At 41.4% G+C, this 21,266-nt stretch overlaps 1 protein-coding gene across 10 annotated transcripts in view; it reads right to left on the reverse strand.

Annotated features, from left to right (window-relative positions):
* Positions 1 to 21,266, reverse strand: part of PLAGL1 (PLAG1 like zinc finger 1) — a 60,129-nt gene that overhangs the window by 9,719 nt on the left and 29,144 nt on the right. For 3 of the 10 annotated variants that reach the window (XM_016119553.2, XM_016119556.2, XM_016119555.2), the window contains exons 4-6: positions 19,200 to 19,273; positions 14,921 to 14,952; positions 11,373 to 11,438 (exon numbers count right to left, since the gene is read on the reverse strand). Coding sequence is in view for 1 of the 10 variants with exons in the window: in XM_036222293.1 (XP_036078186.1) it covers positions 11,377 to 11,438; positions 19,200 to 19,256 (119 nt within the window). In the remaining 9 variants the exon portion in view is untranslated. Of the gene's footprint in view, positions 1 to 11,372; positions 11,453 to 14,920; positions 14,953 to 19,199; positions 19,274 to 21,266 lie in introns of all 10 variants that reach the window. The other 7 variants (XM_036222278.1, XM_016119558.2, XM_036222286.1 and 4 more) reach the window with 4 other exon arrangements.

Below are 21,266 nucleotides of genomic sequence, written 5' to 3' on the forward strand. Positions count from 1 at the left end.
GATTTATGCAGATCCAGTCGCTTGCTCTATGAATACAGTGGAAAGATTCCCCAGTTCAAACCCCAGCTTTCCCACTTGTTCGCTAGATCCTGAGTTTGTTTCCTCATTTGTGATATCCACCGGACGCACTGGCTACTGGGGACAACCAATTGATACAAGACAGATCTGAAAGCACATTGTAATCTGAAAACACCTTTACAAATATACGGTATTTATGAAACACTAGGATTAAAAGTAGAAACCACCAGCCGGCGCATGGTTCTAACCACTCAGCTATGGATGCAAAGGAAAAAAGGCGCGTTCTCCCCCACGGATAATTCACCATCCATGGTCACATCGGGAGGAACCGGCAGTCTGAGTAATACACATACCTACACACGCAGAAAGGACCCGTGAGGGTGCAAGTAAAAATTAGCCTGCATTCTTTGTTTCTCAACAGATTTCAACTTTGATTACCAACATATCAAGCAAAGGAAAAATAAGATTTATTCAATTTTTTTTAAAAAGGTACCTGCCCTTTAGCATTAATAGTTTTCTCCAGCCACTTCTTTGGATTCAGAAGTGCAACAGCCATGGACAACATTACCTTCATCTCTCTTGGGCCTTCAAAGACGGTGGGTCTATAACCAGAGTTTCAAATGTGGTCATATTTTACTTAAATGTGAGGCACAGTTCCTCCAACTCTCTGTTCGCCATAAAACTTTCTCCCAAAGAACAATAACAAAAAGTTAAGTCACTTAAACATTTTTATACTTATTTAACTTACTTCATAACTGTCTTTTCCCAAAAAGATTTTTTGAGTTTTAGATCTGTGTTAAATACCTAGCCCAACACTAAGTGCAAAGTTGGTCCTCAAATATGGAACTGAATTAATTATATGATAGTGAACATTCTTTAATTTCCTCAGGAAGTCTTTTTTAATGATGAATTCAAACTTACAAATAGTTATAATATTTCATTTACTGTAACTGTGTATTTCATTAACATGGACCTTCAAATATAAACATTTGCATGGTTTTCAGGATATAATCACCAACTTCTATAAAAAGTCTTTCCCAACAGACTATAAATTCACTGTGGCCAAAGATCAAAGCTCAGCTATTTTTAAAAAATAAACCGTGTGGATAATACAGCATCTCCCATCACCACGTACTTGACCAGTGCTGGCTGGCTACCGCTGATTCCAATCTTTGGTTGAAACCTGATGCGCTTTCTGGCCACATCCTTAAAACAGACTTGTGATTAACGTTCTATTATCTGGCAAACCACCAACTATCCTAACAGAGAACTGACAAAGCGATGGTCCTGATGATAATCAGTCTGTTCCGTGACTTGACATGCAGTTTGCATCTGAGTCTTAAATACGGTAATATTTCAACACCTGTCACCCTAGAAAGATAGTAAGTCTTCCCCCAAAACATCTCAGGACATAATTTTCAATCCTCTTGATTCTAAAAATACTGACTGAGTGACACAGATCTGCCAGTACGCCAAAGAAGGCTTGTGCCATCTGCTTCATTCTGTTCATGCTGATTATTTTAGGGATGAGAGAGGATCAGATTGGAATAAGAACATATATATATGGCAACAGCCAGGAAGGACTGTGTTCCCTGAGGGCTGATGGTCTACGATGGTAGAAGGGGACGTCAGAGCACAGTTATAGTTCTCGGACATCCCTAGTGCTGTATAACACAATTGTCTAATGGGAGACAAACGCTTTACAACATTCTCAAAATAAACTATGACTTCTGGCTTCTCCTTCCATTGTCCCCGTGATACAATGCAAGGCTCGTTTCTGAGAGGAAGCTGACTCCATTCATTACCATTCCTTATAGATAAGAAGGTTCTACTCCAAACGTTTCCCCATCTTTCATATTTCCAAAGCCTGAAATGGCTTTTATATGTGTTAAAGCCAATTTAAAAAGGGCCTCTAGCAAGGATATTTCTTCTTATACTCACAAGATAAGACACCGCCAATCATGGAGCAGGGTAGATGGCAATTCATTGCTCATTTGGTTCTAGGACATTCTAGAGAGGGTGCCTCCTTCAACATCAGTTCTTCGAAGGACTTTGGTAGCAAGTCACTATCATCAATGAAAAAACTATCCAGAAACATCAGGAGGAACAGGAGCATGAAGAAGCTACTCAGAACCTCCAGGTAGTTGTTACTGCTTATGCACATGAGTCGTAAAATTTGTTAGGTATTGTCTCTGAGCAAGTACAAGGTTAAAAGAGTTGGGGCTCATTATATGTCTGATTGGCAAAACAGGTGCTCATGGGGCTAAGGCTGAAGATTACAGATGTGCACCCTGATCACTACCTTACCACATGGCTGTGGCTGGGTTTTTAGCCTTAACTTAGAGCAGAGGTTCCTAAGTGGGGCTTTGGCTGGGCTTCCATGGCTCCTGGCTGTGAATTCTCAGAAACTCTATGCAAAATTAGGAGCCATGGTGTACTATACTGGAATTCTGACGAGAAGAGGAGGCTACCCTCAAAATCATAGCGGTTAATATGTCAGCATCTCTAAAAATCTTTTATTAAGAATATACATTCAATAAAGAACTAAGACATCATCATTAAAATCCACTAACACCTGAGCTGACACATTACTTGGAAGAAGGCTCCCGCCTGGGACGAACTCTAAAGCTGGATCCACAAGGCCCACTACCCAGCTATGTCTGCAGACCTCTCCCCCACGTGGCGCGAAGGCAAGCAAGGCTGCAGATCAGTCCACTTGCCATTTCCTCACACTGCTGTGTTTTCCACAGAAGCTATGCCCCATCCTAGAATGCCCTGCCACCGTAATCCACCTGGCAAACTCCTACTTTCCCCCGTCACTCACGGGCAGAGGAATGAGTCACTTTTCCACATGGTGAGAGAGTAAAACTGGGAGACCACTGAGGAAGTGATTATAATAGTTCAGGAGAAACCCCAATGGCTAAGGTTAAAGTGGTTATGGTGAAGATAAAAAAGCAGATGCCCAAAAAACCATGGCTAAATTAGAGAAAAATGTGTTTGGTGAGACACTGCCTCCACAAAAGATTCTTCTGTGTTCCCTCCAGAACTGTTTATTCAACAGCCTGGTAGACGTGCCCACCTTAACATGACGGGAACACTCTGTCCTTGTTGGCGGGAAGCTGCGAATGACCCTACTCCTCCGTTCTGCTCTGGAGAGGGCCACCTCGCACCAGGCCACCTGTGTCCCCACAGCCTGCCCAACAATCAGGTCTGCTACCAACTGACTCTTTTAACTCTCACCTTGAGAGACAACTTAAGCCAGTGAAAATAACCTTATTTTCTTAGAAACTAGGCCTAAAATAAGCCAGAAAGCCGACGTGAATTATTTATCTAATATTCAGAGAGAAAATTCGTAAGACTTTCTAGTTGATTACAGCACAGCTTCAGAACGTCAAATGTATGCATGGGACTCACACAACTGGAAAAGCACAGAGCACTAGCCTTCTGTTTACAAACAGCGTGAGTAATATCTAGTTATAAATGACAAATTGAATAAAAATATGTACCTCCAGTCTCTCCGAAAACTCCTAAAACAGTGTTAATGAGATTTTTCAAAAACACAGCCCAAGGTAGCAGGAAAGGAGGCAACTGGGACAAAATTTTGGAAGCCACAGAGAAGGTAGACACGCAGCATCTGACCTGGCAGTCCTAAGCAAGCAAATTCGAAGCTGGTGATGGAAAACTATGAAGCCACCTGACTCACCCTACAGAACCCATCAGAGGTCCCAGAATGCTGGGCACCGTGTACCTCTGGAAGTGGGAATGAAAATGGGCATAAAAACAGAGCGTTTGTAAAACCTGTTAGTGAAGCATTCAGCCCTCTGACACCCTCCCAGCAGAGGGCATGAGAGCGGATACTATGCCGAAACAGGATGACTTAGGTGGAAGTTTGTAGACTTCCCGTGGCTACTGGAACACTGGCAGCCAGGCCTATACCCTCCCAGGCAGGAGACTGAAGGAGTCTTCTCTGGAAAAGGTGACGAGCCCCAGAGAAAAGTGCTAATGCCAAGGACATATGGCAATCCCCAGGGTTTACCTGCACTGCCCTACAATGAAGCCCTTGTTGACAAGCCCTATCTAAGCATACAAAGCTTCTATCAGCTTTTAATGGCTTCACTCATAAGTTGGTAGGCAGCTGAGGACCACCAGAAATCAGACGAAAGCATATAATAGGAAAAACTGACAGAAAATAAACAGAAAAAAGTGACTAGGATAAAGAAAGTGGGGGGGGGGGTACTCTGAGAGAAGAAAACTTCAAAAATAACTATCATTAATGTCCTACAGAGAGAGAGAAATTCCTAAAAGAAGAACAGGATTTTTTTTTTCTTTTTTAAGGAAAAAAACAAAAAAGGCAGTGGGAAGTTCAAGACTTTGGTCAGGGCAGGCACTGCAGTCAAACTCCCTGGGGGAGCATCTGAGAATCTTCAGTGTCATAAATTCTCCTGATGAATTTTTAGGCACCTTTATGTTTGCCAATGTGGCTTCTTTTGAGGGTATCTGCTATTTTTATGTGTTTGCTAGTCCTAATACTCAGTAGTAATTAATACCATAGAGCAACTTTTTATAACCCAACTAATATAACCCAGAGACTAATTAACAGTAAAATCATTCATAAGTTAAATGGCTAAAATATGCACCACTAGACTAAGAAACAAGAAAAAAGAGATAGTTTTTAAGTTAATGAAACCATCATCGTATGATAAAGGTATCTATTATCACTGCCTCTTGTTAAACACTTGTATTAGAAGTTGTGGACCATACAATAAAGCATTAATCTTTCATTACTTACAAATGAGTCCACATAGAAAATTCCAGAGAATCCACACATAGACTATTAGAATTAGAAAGTGTGGCAAGATATATAGTAATAAAAAAATCAAAATACAAAATCAACTATATTTCCAATGCCAGCAAACAAATATAATTTAAAATACCATATATATTAGCCACAAAACATAAATACCCAGGAATAAATCTAACCAAAGATGTACAAGACATTTATGGAAAAAATTATAAAACTATTCTGAAAAACATTAAAGAAGACCTAAATAAATGGAAAATATACCATTCATGAATAGGGAAATATAAATGGAATAATTATAACATTGTCAATTCTCTCTATATTTATATATTAAGTCAATGAAGTTCTAACAAAAATTCAACAGGGTTCTTTGTGAGAACTTGACATAATCATCCTAAATTTTATATGGAAAACAAAGTTCAAGAATAAAGAGAATAACATCCAAAACCCTCCTCCTAGTTCTACTGGATCATTTCATCATTATACAAACAGACCATGACTTCTCTCAGAGAAAAAAGTAAAAGACAACAGATAGAAGATTTTTAAAAAACCAGCTATAATAATTAAGGCAGTATGATATAGGCACAGGATTAAAGTGGACCAATAGGGTAGAACGAATAGCCAAGAAACAGACTCACCCTTCTAAAGAAAACATGACAGAGCTCACACTGCAATCATTAGGGAAAGAAAAAAGGACAAATGGACTAAATAACTGGTTATCCAGATGGAAAGCAAGGAAACTGAATTCCTACCATACATCATATATAACATTAATTCCAGACAGATTACAGGCTTAATGTTAAAAACGAAACTTTAAAACTTCAGGTAAGAATGAAAAAAATAAGGCATTTCACAGAAGGATAAACTCAGAGAGCTAATGAAGAAATGAAAACATGCACAATATTATCCAGGTTAGATTCCTTGGTCCATCATTAAAATCACTTCCCTTGCACTTCCTACTCTGTGGGCCTTCCCTCTCCATTGCACAGGGCGGGCAAAACTCCAATTCTCATTAACCTATTTAATCACTGACCAACCTCACTACTACCTTTGGCATTCCTATGCCCCACACTCCCCTGCCTTTTTTTTCTCTTTTTCACACACTTACCACATCTGACATTTTCTGTTTCATTTCTTAGCACTCACCACCCAAACAAACAAATGAACACACCACAATGAAACTCAATTTTCAAACCAACCAGATTAGCAAAAATAGAAAGTCAGCCAAAACCAACTAAGGACAGAAGAGGCAAGAAACAGACCGGGGTCACAGATGGGACATGTGCCCTCAAAGATGCTCTTCCTTAAGAATGAACAAATACGATACAATCAGGTTGCTCTATAAAGACCTATGCATGAAAAAGTGAAAATAATTATTAAAACTCAAGGTGGGTAAGGAATCCAGTTGTGTAAGGAGTGATCATCTCTTGCTTAGGAAATCAAAAGAAGTTCCATAGAGAAGCCAAAGTTAAAGCTAAGCTTGCAAGTTTACCCGCTGTTCAAAGGGGGAAGTGGTCTATTTCAGACCAAAAAAATGAGTCAACACAGGGCACTTGGAAATCAGTAGTTCAGTGTGACTGGAATATGATGCAAATATGGGGGCACTGTGGACACATAGGCTGAAGAGGGAGGCAAAGACCAATCACAGAGGAGAAGGTTGGGCTTTTGCTGTAAGATTTTGGACCGTCTAGCCAATTTAGTCAAGGCGTGAGGGAGGTAGGGAGAGAAGTGGTAGGAGCAGGTAGAGGATGCCAACAAAACACAGATTCAACAGGAATCAGAAGCATGGGAAAGGCATAAGCACAGGAATCTAAGGCTCAAAGAGCCACAGAAGACCAAGAGCCAAATCACAAGGGGCCAGGATGACCCAAGACTAATGACCAAGGACCTGGGCAACTGCAATCCACTATAAGGAACATACATATCGGATTATCCATTCTGACGATAATTATGGCCAGAATGTGTAAGATACTGTAGAGAAGTGGAACCAGAGGTAGTGAGACCATTTTTGGCTTCTGCCATATCTCAGAAGAGATAAAAGTGGAAAGGATGAGAGGGCAGGTTGAAATGACACTTTGTAAACAGGCTAGTCAGATTAGGACTTAGGGTAGGGTAGAGAAAAGAGGTGATGGTAGTGGCAGACAGGGAAGGCAAAGATGAGCCCTAGAACTCTGCAGGTGAGTTCAGTTTTAGATGTGCTGAGCTTAAGGTGTTTCGTAGGCAGTCAGGCCATTAAGGAGACCTACAGCATCAAGGAGAGGCTGAGGTATTCTTCTAGACCAAACAGAGCAAATGATACTGTGGCTTCAGGGAAGGAGATACGTTGTGTATCTGGCTTCTGTAAGTGACTTTATAAATTACTCTGAGCTCTACTTGGGTGGCCTCAGATCCTGTCAGTAAGCTCACATGATCAACCTTGATCACCAATGTTTGCCCTTCCCAAAGTGGGTTGGTAAAATGGGGGTGAGAAGGAATTTGTTTTCTTTACGGCAGGCTGCAGCTAGACTGATACTCCCTTAGGATATCTATTCTGCACTGTGGAGCAGGGTGGAAGCAGGCTTGTGGGGACATGCAATTCTCAGAGGCTCCAAGGACAGAAGAAGCCTTCTGCTTCTAAATTCCCCACCACCACCACCCCCAGTTCCTCTTGGGTAAGACAGTGCAGTGACAAGTCTATGGTGATAAAAAAAAAAAGGGGGGGGATGGGGGTGGGGGGGAGGGCAAAATGAGAATTAAGTTTACACCAAACTAACTTGATAAAATGGTCCAAAATAATTTCTAGCTGGTGACAGTAACAGAACTGTCTCAGCTGGAAGGGGAGGCGGCCCTAGGAAGCGATGGCAAAGGCGGCGGCCTGGGATGTGAGCCTGCAGAGCCACGGAAGATGAAGGGAAGCCAGGCGGCCACACGGAAAAGACCACTAAAAACCAGGAGCCGGGACCCAACACCACAGAGGTGCTCAATCAGTAAGAGGTCTGTCCCTCACATGCACAGAGTGGAAGCGGGGGGCCTGGACACCTCGGGAGTCCCCAGCCTCCACAGGAAGGACTGTTCGTGCACGACACACATCCGGGAGAAAGGAAGGAAGGAAAGGTCTTTACAGACTCTTAAATCTTCCACAGTCCTCCTCTCTCTACTACATATACCGTATTTTTAAATAAAAATGTTAGGAAGAAATACCAAGTGTCTACAAACAAGCAAAATAGGTATGTGCATCAGAGAAGGCAGGTGTGAAGCCCAGGACATGGAAGGGACCTGTGGTAAGAAGACTATTAATGAACTCCAGGTAGCATGGTGGGGGTGAGGGGTAGAGAGCCATCCTGAAATCCAGACAAGGGCCTTCGGCATTAGGAGGAGATTTTATAGTCATTAAAGTCAGTGATGGGGACTATTCCTTTGTGACAGCTGAAAATAGATCCCCCTCCTCCCTCCCAACAAATCCTCCGCCACTGGCCTTTGGGCCCTTTTAGGATAGCTTCTATAGCTGAGAGCCTGCGATCTCTTTTTCCTGGAACTTTAAGAGTAGGGCACGAAGGAACCAAAACTACCTAATTAGCGGCAGAGCCTATTGTCCTAATAAGGTTACCATTCTAGGGAAAAGAAAAGCCTGGGTCCTTCCCAGGAAGTGTGTGAGGGTAAAGGCTCAACTGAGAAAAAGAAACGAGAGAAGCAGACTGATCGCGGTGACGGGAAGCCAGATCATGAGTTAAACATCTCTTGAAGGAAACTTAAAAACTATATGAGATCTGGGCAGGGTACTCCGGACTTGGGTGGAATGTTTGAGCCTAACAACGTCTCTAAATAAATAGAACAATGACTAAAAGTAAAAATAACAATACGTCAGCAAAGTTTCTCTGGGGGTGGAATTAAAGATCACTTTCCTTTGTTTTTCCTTTTCGAACATCTCTGCTGTCTAAATGTTGGTATGACTACTTAGGCTGTGTCTAGGAGTGTGCCAGGTGGACAATTGGGAGGCGGTGTATTTCGGGCAGAGGGAAGAACACATAAAAGCAGAGAGGCGGGAAACAGCACAAGGCCGCAGGGATCACGGGGCGGGAGGTGGGGCTGGGGGTGGGGGGCTGGAATGCGGGTATGAGAATAAGGGGAGCAGGAGACGGGCCTGGAGTGGAGACAGTGTCCAGAACACAAATGGCCCTAGGAGTCGGGCAGAGGAATCTGAGGGAACTGGGAGCCGGTGAAAGTGAGGACGTCTCATCGACAGGTGGCTTTGCACAGGAAAACAGTTACAAGGAATCACTTAGCCCCCTCCCCATGGATAGCTCCATTACCCTGAGGGCACAGCCGATGGAAAAGTACTGTTCTGAAACTCTAAATGGTTCTTTTTACCCAAGATGAGCCTGAGACAGAATCTGACTACCTGAAAGGACACAAATGTAATTGGCAGTTTTAAATGACAACTTACATTATTTTTTTTCAAGCCTTTTCAACAGATGACCATCCATAACTCACTTTACTGTAAACTGTGCACGGTTAAGAGAGAATAGTGAAGTTGCTGCCCCCAGCCCAACGCGCTCTCCCCTTTCTTCGGAAGCACGTCTGCCCACCGCTGAGGCCACATGCCTTACTTACTAGACAACACTACATGAGGCTTCAGTGAGAATTTTCTCTTTGCCTTCCCATGCCACATCTAATAAAGTCAAAGGATGCAAAGCAAACTGTTCATCCAGAAATACTTACTTTGAAACATAAAAAAAATTTTATCACTGGTCCTTTAAAAGGATGACCCTAGTTTTTCATCTTTTCCTTTTGAAGATGATAAACATTTCATCAGGTTTCCATCTTCAAAGGAAATGACACTACAGAGACGAGGCAACTTTTCCAGGGCCCTGCACTGGCTGCTTTGACAGGGAGAAAGGAATGTCAAGGAAATGGGGGAGAAAGCATAAAAAGAGTGAACGCTGGCAGGCAGGGCCTCCTCTCCTTTTCACCTTAAGTCTTTTCTCTCCCCCATTCACAGCTTTTGGTCCTTTGTTTGTTTAACAAACCATTACAATTATACCCAGTTCAATGGGGAGGAATGCACACTCTCTAAGTAGCTGTCCTCGCAAGCCACATGTGTGGTCCATCCCACAGCCCATCCACAGGCAGTTACAATGTGCTGTTCTGTGCTCCTGTCGCCCTAGAGGCCAGGCACCTTGCTTACAATAAGCCCCAATTTCCCACCGCTGCATGCTTGCTGCTCCTTCCCAGTAGCCTATGGCGATGTCTCAAGCTGGCTTCCCTTGCTGCTTGCCGGGCGACTGTCCTGTCCATCCTGCCTGGGCTTGTCCCACTCTGCTCCTCAGACAGACATCGCCCGGGGTGTTGGTGTTAGCCATCCCCTACCTGTCTTTAGCCCACAGACTCGCCACCGAATACTGGGCAGGCACATTTCAGGATCTCACTGGTTGTAGTCTTCTAACGTCAATCACACAGTAAACAAGACCCGGCGGCAATACGCCCCTCCTCCACCTAATTAGACCTCCTAGTGCTTGTCTCAGTTCCTAGTAGATATATCGGCATCCTGGGATGAATTTCAATTTCTTGGCCAATAAATCAAAAATATTATTGAATAAGAACATTATATTTCAAAGGCAACCAAAACAGTACTTAGTAAAATAATAACATATTTCAGTTGAACTCATAAAGTCCTCTTGCTGTTTTGCCTACTAATTTCCATCTGCCGGCCCTGTGAGACAGGCAGGAAAGCATTTGTGTACCCATCTAACAGACAAAGAAACTGAGGTTCAGAGACTTAAGTTCTTTACCCATAGGCACGGACAAACAAGATATTGCAAGTAATGAAATGTATTAAGCAAAGTGCCTAGTGCACAGTAAGTACCCAAAAAGTGTTAGCTTCCATTACCACATCATTACTGATGCCTATGATAGTGGCCAGAGGCCAAACCCAGGTGTTCTGAACTAAGCTGAGTGTTTTCCCCACTCACAGCTTGCCATCCCCCTAGCTAAGCTGTCTGCAGGAGCAGCAGACTTTAGCAGAAGCGCTTACTACAGTATCTCCAAATGAAGCCTGAGAATTTGTAGCTGCATTCCCTAGTGCTACTGGTATGTAAGCAACATCTTCCTCAGGCTTAACAGTAAACATCTACAAGCGGATGGCAACCTTTATACATCCTCTTACATACGCAAGTTAGGAGTGTAGTCAGGGCAGCTTAAACCTTCTGAACTGACAGGGTTGTCAGCAGAAAATTCCATAGATCTCTAGATACCCCTGGGACTGTAGAGGGGGGACAGCAGAGATATGAAAAGATGCTAACTGCATCCTCTGAGTCCCAAAATGTAGAGTGCACAAATGTTTTTAAAAAGAAAGAAGGCTGAAGAATTCTAGTCTAAGGCATTTTTGCAGTTTGCAGGGGACATGCATTGATGCTGCAGTTTGGGGGAGACATGCATTTATTCTGCACGAGAACTTTTCTGAAGAACATGGGACCTCCTGCATGTCCTTGACTGATATTACTATGTGTTTCCAAGCAATTATTAATAAACATGCCCATATACGAATAAGTTCAAAAAGCTGCCATCACTTGCATACCTACTCAGTGACAGGAAATGCTAGCTCCCAAATGGTCCTCTCAGAAGTTCGTTCGAGGCTTCGAACCTGTAAAAAGAGATCTTGCACATCTTCAGTGAATGAAGCTAGAAGAACACTCCCCTCCCCCACCCCCCGCTATGCTGCATCTTGAGCTTCACTTCAGGAACACACACGCTCAACTAACAATGATTAGAGGAGATTTTCTGCTGCTTTTTTGAAGTTTAATAAATGATATAAATTTTAAGCTTTAAAATCCTGTAGTATAATACCTCAATAAACCTACAACCCCTAATTTTAAAATATCTCAGATATATCATAGGGCAAAAGTCTTAAACACTTAGATCATCTGATATATTTAAAAGGTGTGATAAAATTCATGTTGTAACTTAAAAATATTTTCAATATTTCATATAATCTTGCTCAAGACCTTTAAGAATTTCTATTATATCCTTTGTCCTACTTGCAAATGGATTAGAAAAACCCTGAAAATTTCCCCTGCTTTCTGCAAAAAAAAAAAAAAAAAAAAAAACACAAAACAAAACATGCAATTGCTTACATAAAATATTCAAAATAGCACTCAGAGGAAATGGTACTTTTTAAAATCAACAGTATTAGAATACCATAAAACATGCATGCAAATCTATGCAATAACAGAATCTGAAACAAATTATGAATTGGAAAAAGTCAGCAATAACTATTGGGCATTCATTTTCAACAAAAGCATTGTATAAACGTATAGATTTATCAAACGTGCAGGGTGAAAAGGCTGAAGGCTCAAAATTGAGTGGACAGTTCAGTGGCTACCGAACCTGGCTATGCATTAGAATACCAGAGAGACCTTTGCACAGACTGACGAAGCATCACTGAGGCCCTGGGAATCTGTGTTTTCACCAAGCCTTCAGGGCCCAGTCTGCAGCCAGCTTTGCACCACTGCTGCCTGGTGAGCATTCGGAAACCGGTATCTCTGTTCACCAATTAATTATAAAGCTTGGCTTCCTCCAACTAATACAATCTCAACCAGTTGATCCTCTTAGGGGAAAAGCTTTTCAGGATTTTCTTAGCCAGTACAAAGGTAAATCTATTATGAAACAAAGCCAATTATATCTCACCTAAGTGATTTTTTTCACTTGGTTGCCTGTTTTCTTCTCTTAATTTGATCAAAAAGGCTAAGTCCATTTATTTTGCATAAGAACATCCTTTTAAGTTAAAAATGGAAAAATTAAGGCCATTTTAGACAACTAAAGCTTTAAAATAACCCATCGCAATCCAGGAAGAAAACTGGAGGTAAGTTCTTTGTCTGAATCATCCAGAGAATTTGTTTTAAATGTATTCCTTGCTTTGCATGTATAAACACTTCACAAATCATCTTCCTGGTCCATCTCTCTTCTCAAAATACTCAACATTTATAGTGGTCTCTGTTAATTTTTTTTAAAAAAACGGCTTTAGAAAACACTAAAGCAAAATAGTGAAATTCTTCTGAATGTTTCTTCCTTCGCTCCTACCCATCTCACCAACGGACAATACCAATTTATGAATTCAGAGAGGCGGGGGCTGTCTTCTGCTTCACCAGAAAGGGGACACATGACATGAAGTACGCAAACCAGGCAGCAGAGTGGCTTAGCTTCATTGTCAAAATATTCAAATTATCACTAAAAGAAAGCAATTGCTTTCTGAATTCAACAATACTCCTCGGCCTCCGAGGGCTCACACGGGAGCTTATTCTTAAGCCGGTCGATGTAAGCAGCGCTAGTGAAAGAGGAGAACTCTGGCAAGGAGGTCAAGTCCCGCGCTGTCCCCACCTGCCATCGCACCACCAGACTCACACTTAAACAGTTAACAATGCAACAGAGAACCTGGAAGCATTCACGGCCCTGGGGGAAGGTCCCGCGCAGTACAGGACAATTTAATAAAGCAGAGGAGAGACAGTGAGGAAAAATAACACACCTAAGCTTGACAGGATGCTACTTGGAGACTGCTTTTCAGGTCTGAATTGAAATTTCAAAATCAGAGAAAAAGGTTTTAATGTGTAAATTGTATTTAAAAAACATATACGGGTAAAAAAAAAAAAAGACCTTATCACATTCAACATTCCTAAATATAGGTGTTTCTGAGCCCCAGAGTTGTAAGAAAAATACATATTTCTAGGAATGAGACAGCTCACTTGTAGTTAATTGTTTTAAATAAATGGGAAAATATTTGGGAGGGGGTGATCTGTTTCTTCATTGATAACAAAAACTAGAGTTTCACGAGTCTAGAGAGTTTGATTTCAGGAATGCAATTTTTTTTTTTTTTTTAGGCACTTCTGCAAGCAGCATTTAAGAACATGTCTTTTTCTCTATTAATGAACTGGTTTAGCTGCCTGCTGAGCATTCACTGAAACCCAAACTGAACAAAGGGATTTTCCTCCAGTTTCAGCTCATTCACTTCTAGCTACTCCTGATTTTGCTTAAGTAAATTCAGACTGACTTTTTTATTTCTAATGATTTGAGTAGGAAAGAAATGGGCAAATCCCAAACACTGGGAACTCTGCCTTGGTTTGTAGTGAAAGCCTCTAGACCGAAGATGTATAAGGTTTGTTTTGAAAAGCCTCTTGAATGTTTTTTATTTTATTTTCTAAAGTCTGTAATCCCAGATGGAAAGGAGCCCACCCAACGTGGTAAGTTATAAGACAACTAAACCTCATTTCAGCAAGGTGGGCCACAGTGAACGATAAGATTATACCCCTGAAGGAATAGTCATACTCATCGGACGCAGAGAGGCATGCCCGGATGAAGGCAGAAGCTGTCTACCTTTAACATCTAAACACAGTGAGGAGATTCTGCCCAATTTGTGGGACAGGAGAAGAGAGTGGATGAAAGGGTAAGAAAAAAAAACACCCTCGCTTCCATCTCTCCTGCCCTGGGACCGGAAAGGAAAAGGAGATCTGTCAGCCCCTGGCGAGGGGGCCGTCCAGGCTCTGTTCCTCAAGGCAGTGTAGAACCCTCACCAGGAGAGCTGGGTGGGGTGTGCTCAGGGAAACCTGAGCAAGAGATTGCCAGTCTCCACTGGTGGCCTTGAGGGAGAGAGCTGCAGGGTTTCAAGGGACCACTTCTGTGATACTCCAAAGGCCAGAGTTAAGTCCCTCACCTATCAGGTACCACGGAAATCTCCCGGTTCTAAGACACGCCCCATGAGGGAAGGAAAAACATCTAAAATTAACTGCAATGAAAATGCCCTCAGGGTTGCCTGAGTGGGGACTGGAATGTGAATCACAATTGTTATGGGGATAAAAAGCTGGGGTGCTTCCTGCATACTCGAAGTTGTGGAGTGAGATGCAGACTTGCGGGCTGCTTCGATAATGTGCTAAGAATCTGAGTCGAGTGTACATCTGTGCTATAGCCTCGCTTCAACTGTCAGAACTGGAGCCAGATGATTTTTCAAAAAAGGCCACCCCGTTTCAGAGAGGTGAAGTCTGAAAAGGCACTGGTGGCCTGGGAGCAGTCATGTGTTTAAGAACCCCGGGCAGATAGAGAAGGAAGGAAACAAGCAGATGTTTAGAGTTTACTCACAAGATTAACTCCTCTGATTCCTATGCAAATACCTAGAAGGGGAGAGGCAGAGAGAGTTAACTTTAAGGCCTTTATCTTAGACTCCAAACTGCTTAAAAACCAAAGGAAAAAGCGGAAGTCTCCCAATGCTGCTAGTTTGGGGGCACAGGACAGCTCTGCTTCCCAAGCCTGGACGTGTCTCCCAGACCAGCATGCTGGGACAGGGGTGGGGCTGTGGACTTGCACAAGCCAGAAATGCCAGCATGCTGGAAAAGAGGTGCTTTGGAGGACAGGTTCCCACTCTAGGGAGAAAGGGTAGTAAAACCTTAATGTGACAAATTTGTTGATTCACAAATTTTGCAGTAACAGGTTACTTGTGGCACCAAATAAATGCCGAAGGAGGTTCCAATTCTGAACCTCTTTTGAAATTCCATTTCAATTCTGTGGCTGAATGTCTGAAACCTTAGGATGAGGCTTATGGAGACCCTGCTGAAAACTGAAGAGGTCTCTTGATAAGCCAAGATATAGCAGCCCTTATTCAGAGATTAGGACTTTCAGAATAGAAAACTCAAGCAGGAAGAACTTCAGATGTATAAGAATCAGCAACCAAGGAACCCCATTTTCCTGCCACACAGGCACCCACTAAGTCTGCCCAGCATGTGGGACACACGTCCAGAAGGAACATGGAGCTGGGAGAAGAGGAATGGCCTGGGGACCAAGTGCCCTGCTGTAGCGGCAGAGTGTGCCAAGACCACGCATGTCCCCTTTGCTTTGGTTATTAGGAAGATGAGCATTTCACATTAACTTGGATCCAAGAAGAGAACTTGAGGGATGGAGGGGGTGCGGGTGGGGACATGGAAGCGAAGGTGTGTTGAGTGAGTAGCAGAGGTTTGAAAAACCAGAGCAACCAGCGCGTGGGGCCACTCTGGTCTCAAGGGAGTCTGGCCTCTGTTGACACTCACTTCCCTTCTCACACCAGACAGGTGAAGCCCAGAAGGGAAGAGAGAGGAGGCAGTTAATGAACACTCACATGGCCCATCCCAAAACCCGACCTGGGCAACCACGTACTGCATACTACTTTCTAATCTGTGGTACCCAAAAACTTGGTAAGGGTGTGGATGGGGCTAGGGGAGGGTGGGAGAATGGAGGACCAACCCACTCTATTGGTCAAAACTCAATTTTCACATGGCTTCCTTTAAATCTACTACCGGCCTGGTGAGGAAAGAGCTTGGAGTCCAGCTAGGCCAGTGTCAAGGAACATTTCTGCATACTGGAGCCTGCGACCCGTACTGGCTCCCCTTCATCCTTATCACTATGCTACTGTCACAGTGATTCTTCTAACATGCGGATATGCTCCTGTCACTTGGCTGTTTGGAATCCTTCAATGGCCCCATTAGTTTCTGTCAATTGCAACCAAGAGTCCTAACTAATCAGGATCATTGAAAGTTTTTAATTAGGACAGCAATATGCTCGGGCTAGTAGTATAGAAAGAGACCTTAGACAGCAGACATACAGATTATGCCCTAGATTTGTCCATTATATACATTAAAATCAGTAAAACGGTAATTCCTTTGGGGGAAAAGAAAACACAAAAACCAAAAACAACAAAAACAAAAATGTGCACAAAAAGAATAAATGCAATTAACTGAATACTGAAGTCTCTCTATAAAACTATTTACAGAAAGTTCTAAACCTTCTCTGAATCAGAATTAACTGAGTTGAATACACAGAACCATTTTAGGATAACAACATAAAACGATGATCATCTTAATGTGGTTCTAATTTACATGTTGATTGTGTGTGTGTGTGTGTGTGTGTGTGTGTGTGTGTGTTTCATGAACCACTTTCAATTCCTATGCTCAAATGAAAATGAAAACATGACCTTGGTAAATGCCATATAATGGATTAAATTATTCCCCAAATAAAGTATACTTTGTTATAATACAAACATGTATAACTCCTACCGCTATCCTAAACACACTGAGAAATGTGCTTTATTTACTAATTTTAATAATATTTAACACTCTCATATGACTCCCAACTCCCTATACCCACTCAATCCCAACTGCTTTCATTTTAACTTGTTTTTTCAGGGAGTCAGGAAGTGAAGAAATTTTAATATTCTTAGGAACATTTATTACCTAAAAGTGGTAAGATAATGTGTTTTACTCTCCTTTATTCCACTTAAAAATGTTAAGCAAATGATAGCATTCTGCTAGACACTGGCACACCTCGGCGATAATGCAGGTCTGGTTCCAGACACTGCAATAAAGCAAGTATCGCAACAAAGTGAGTCGTAATCCTTTTGCTGATGGAGGGCCTTGCCTTCAATTTGTAAAAAATGTAACATCTGTGAAGCACAATAAAGCCAAGTGCAATAAAATAAGGTATGTCTGTACAATCTAAGAAAGATGGGGTTGGTATAGTGCAAAGAACACTGGCTTTGGAGTCATATGTTTCCAGGTTTAAATACTGGCTCTGCTGCTTGCCTGGTATGCAACCTTAGTGGAGTTCTGCAACTTCTCTTTATGGTAACATCTCTCTACCTTGCAGAGCTGTTAAAAAATTATACATTACATATGTATACCTGCACGAGGACTGGTACAGAGTCTAAAATATATGGACAGACGTGGCCTGTTAATAAGTATCAAGAATGATTTTACACACTGGGTAAGTTTGTTGTTAGAAAACATTGATAACCTGTTCAGAATAAAATGTAACAGAACAAGTATAAATTACTGATTCACTTCAAAAATCTTTTAATTTAGATCATCATAATACAATTCCATTTCCTAACCTGTATTTGTAAAAGATAATTCTAATTATTTCCTGCCTGCTTCAAGGTTTTATCTCATACATGTGAAAGATTTCTAAGTCATTAAACAGTGTAATATTATTAGCTGTCCTTTTAATGGCAATACTAGGCTTAACTAGAGAAAACAATGACAAATGGGCTTGGCATGAACTGGTCTTACCAGTACCATAAAGTTATCAGAATGATATATAGAAGTGATTCTGGCATTTTGGGATTTTGCTAGAATTTTCCTTTTGAATATGTTAGTGGGAAAGTGGACCAGTTTCAATTGGAATCATTTGCAGAACAGGGATTTGAACGCACACATCTAATATTCTCTTCGCTTTGGCTCTCCACCTGGGGCAGCTGTGCATAGCTTTGCTACAAGTCAGCCCCAAGAGCAAAATAAATTTGGAAGTGGTTTATCTAAGTGAGAGGTTTAGAGGAAAAAAAAAGAAAGAAAGAAATTCAAGCATAACATGCAGTATAAGAAAACTTCCAAAGAACACTGAAATAAAAAAAAAAAAAATTATGGCATATTACAGTCAAGGACATTTTGTGAAAAAAAAAAAAAAATGCGTGGAGAGAGGCCGAGTTACGGTTAGGCAACACTGTCAGCAGGAAAGCTGCAAAACGGGGGGGGGGGGGGGGGGGGGGGGGGGGGGGGGGGTTCAGAGTGAAGAAGACAATGGGCTCAAACAGAGAACTAATGCATGTTATAGGGGAAAACGACCGAAATGCTGAAGATGAAATGTAAGGCCAAAATTGCTCTCGAAATCGGCATTTGAAACAAATCATAATCTCCAGCTATATGGTGGAGAACTATCAGAGATAAAAACTTCTGATAAATACGCGGATCCCACCAATTATGAGTTTCCTCAAACACACACTGGATTTAGCGGCACTTATTTCATAACGCTTATTTCACAATTTTAGGAAATTTGGACAGAACATATGCAAACTGAGAATCACTTCATATTATGGTTTTAGGAACATGATTTAGAGACTTAGAATTATAATATATGTGACATATTAACTGTGATTCTAAATGGAGGCTAACACCCCCAATTTCTTCCTGGTATATATTTTGTTTGCTTTTAAGAGAAAACAATTTTAAAACATCTTTTTAAAATGTAAGGAAGGGAGATGACAGAGTTTCTAATAAGCAAGTTGTGATAAATATAAATCAATTATACAAAACTTCTTATTTCTAAATTAATGTGAATAAATATCGATGACAGTTCTCAGCATGTTCCCTTGGTTTTTCTAAAGAGTAAAAAACAGGCTTTTATATCCCTCAACCCCATTTTTCCCTCAAGGCCTGAAGTTCCTCAAATGCAAATTCTCTGAGAGCAAATGTTTTTTTGGAACGTCACCCACTCTTACTGGGAAGAGGCAGCAGGCTTTGGTGTGTGCTCCAAGGCAGAGAACAAGAACACAGACTCACCACTGACCACGGGCGAGCAGACTGGCAGAAGTCAGACGGCCCAGCAGAGACATACTTACCTTTCTAAGTTTGAGGTACAGAGGAGTTTTAGATGTGACATGAAACAGAGGCCACATCAGACGTGAAAGCAATCCTAGAAGGGAAAAAAAATCAAAAGGTTAAAAAAAAAAAAACAAAGGCACTGAGAAAGACCACATACAGAATATGAGTTCAGGAATGCCAGGATCAAAAATTTCTCTCCATCAACATACCATAGTGACATATTCCAACATTCCAGAGGCACACCTTTAAGTTCTTAAAGAATTTTTAGTTTTAGAGAGCGAATACAGTGATGTGGTTAAGAGCAGGCACTATGGGGCCAGAATGCCTTAGATTCAAATCCAGATGCCACCTAGAGCCATTTAGAAATGTCATGCACTTCGCTTAATCTCTCTCTGCCTCAGCTTCCTTGCCTGTAAAAAGGAGACAATAATCGTACCTACTGTACAAGAGCTTTTTGAGGACTGAATGAGTTAATCTGAGTGAAGTACTTAACACCCCGCCTAGTAAGCAAGGAGCACTCATATATTTGCAATCCTTTTCCAGAGACCCCGAGTCAAGTAAAAATACCTCAGAGCCTCAGGCAGAAATCAGATGACAGATCTTCTTAAATAGTGTCAACTAAGAAGCTGATTTTTCGGATAAAAGAAACAAGTACCTGAGCAGGGCTGAGGGCGAAGTGGGAATGAGGGGAGGAGGGTTCTAAGGGGCCAGGGAAGGCCACTAAAAGGCAAAAAACAAAACAAAACAAAACAAAAACAGAAATAACAAACAACGAAAAATCCAAAAAGCAAAACACACCTTTGCTTTATTCCATTTTTTCCCTCAAAGACAAGGTTACCACTAAAAGGAAGAGCCAGAGAGCAGAACTTAGGAGAAGCAAGCACAGCCAATAAAAGTAATTTTTGATGATTTTCTATTTCAGAATAGTCTTTCTTGCAATTCAATCTAATCAGTAAAGAGGATGTCTCCTTTCCAATGGCTAGAAAAACCTTTGCAGGGGCTGCTTTATTTGGTCAGTCTGGATGGATGGGAAGTACTTGGTATCTTTCTACTAGGAAGTATGTCTATGGAAATAAACGTGCGCACAAATACAGAGACCTAATATACGTTAATCCCAAAACCCATTTTGAGGGCTTGACTCTTAAATTACTTATTCTTCTTGGATACTACAGAAGTCTTTTCAGTCCCCCAAAAAAGTCTCTTTGATGGAAGACCATGTAGTTGAAGTTATCTGATTCTATAAACATAGCAAGAACACAGTTTTTAACTGCAGTCACTTCCTCGGCCTGTATGTAGTTCTTTCTATCAATGCAGACAAAGATATGCCTCACCTCTAAAAGCTGAAACATCAAATGGAAAAATGTGGTTTGATTTCTTACTTTTCCTTCCACCCTCCACCCCTCCCTACTTTGGTATGATGTCACACGAAATTACTTCCAGAAACTGGGAGGACTGAACAGCCAAGTTGTAAAACCTAAGTGCTATGCTTACTGCTTTCTTATCTACAAGTTAATACTTATGGGGGCGAGAGTTTATCAATGATCAAGGCCATGGTGATTTTCCTGTTTCGTAAGAAATCTCAAGTCTCAGCAGAATCACAACCTGCTGAATCTACTACATTTATATGAGCCATGCAAACGCCCATCCTTCTACAGTATTTCTACTACAACTCACAAATTTGTAAACCTGTATTTTAAATTTCATCCCTATGTTTAATCAAAGCAGGAACCAAACATATTTCTTTAAAAATAATCTTGGTGGTAAAAATAAAACAAAAATAATACGGAGAGTAAAATATTATCAAGTTCTTGTACTTGTGTCCTTACTTATCGTTGTGCCCCCAGCCCTGCCATTTTCTAAAATTTTCTATTGTAATTTTAAGATGCTATTTTCCCAATGAATGTTGACAAATATTTCCCACGTAAAGCTGAAGTTTACACACAAATTGATGTTAACTTGAGATTAGCTCAGAAATTGAGCTTGTCCAGCGGGCCTATGAAATCATAGTAGATAACCATTCAGAATTAAAAGATCTCATACTATTCACTGAAACGTAACAGTATTTGTTTGCTTCCTTTGATAAG

Source organism: Rousettus aegyptiacus, unplaced genomic scaffold, assembly GCF_014176215.1.
Source record: "Rousettus aegyptiacus isolate mRouAeg1 unplaced genomic scaffold, mRouAeg1.p scaffold_m13_p_1, whole genome shotgun sequence".
Taxonomy (NCBI): Eukaryota; Metazoa; Chordata; class Mammalia; order Chiroptera; family Pteropodidae; genus Rousettus; species Rousettus aegyptiacus.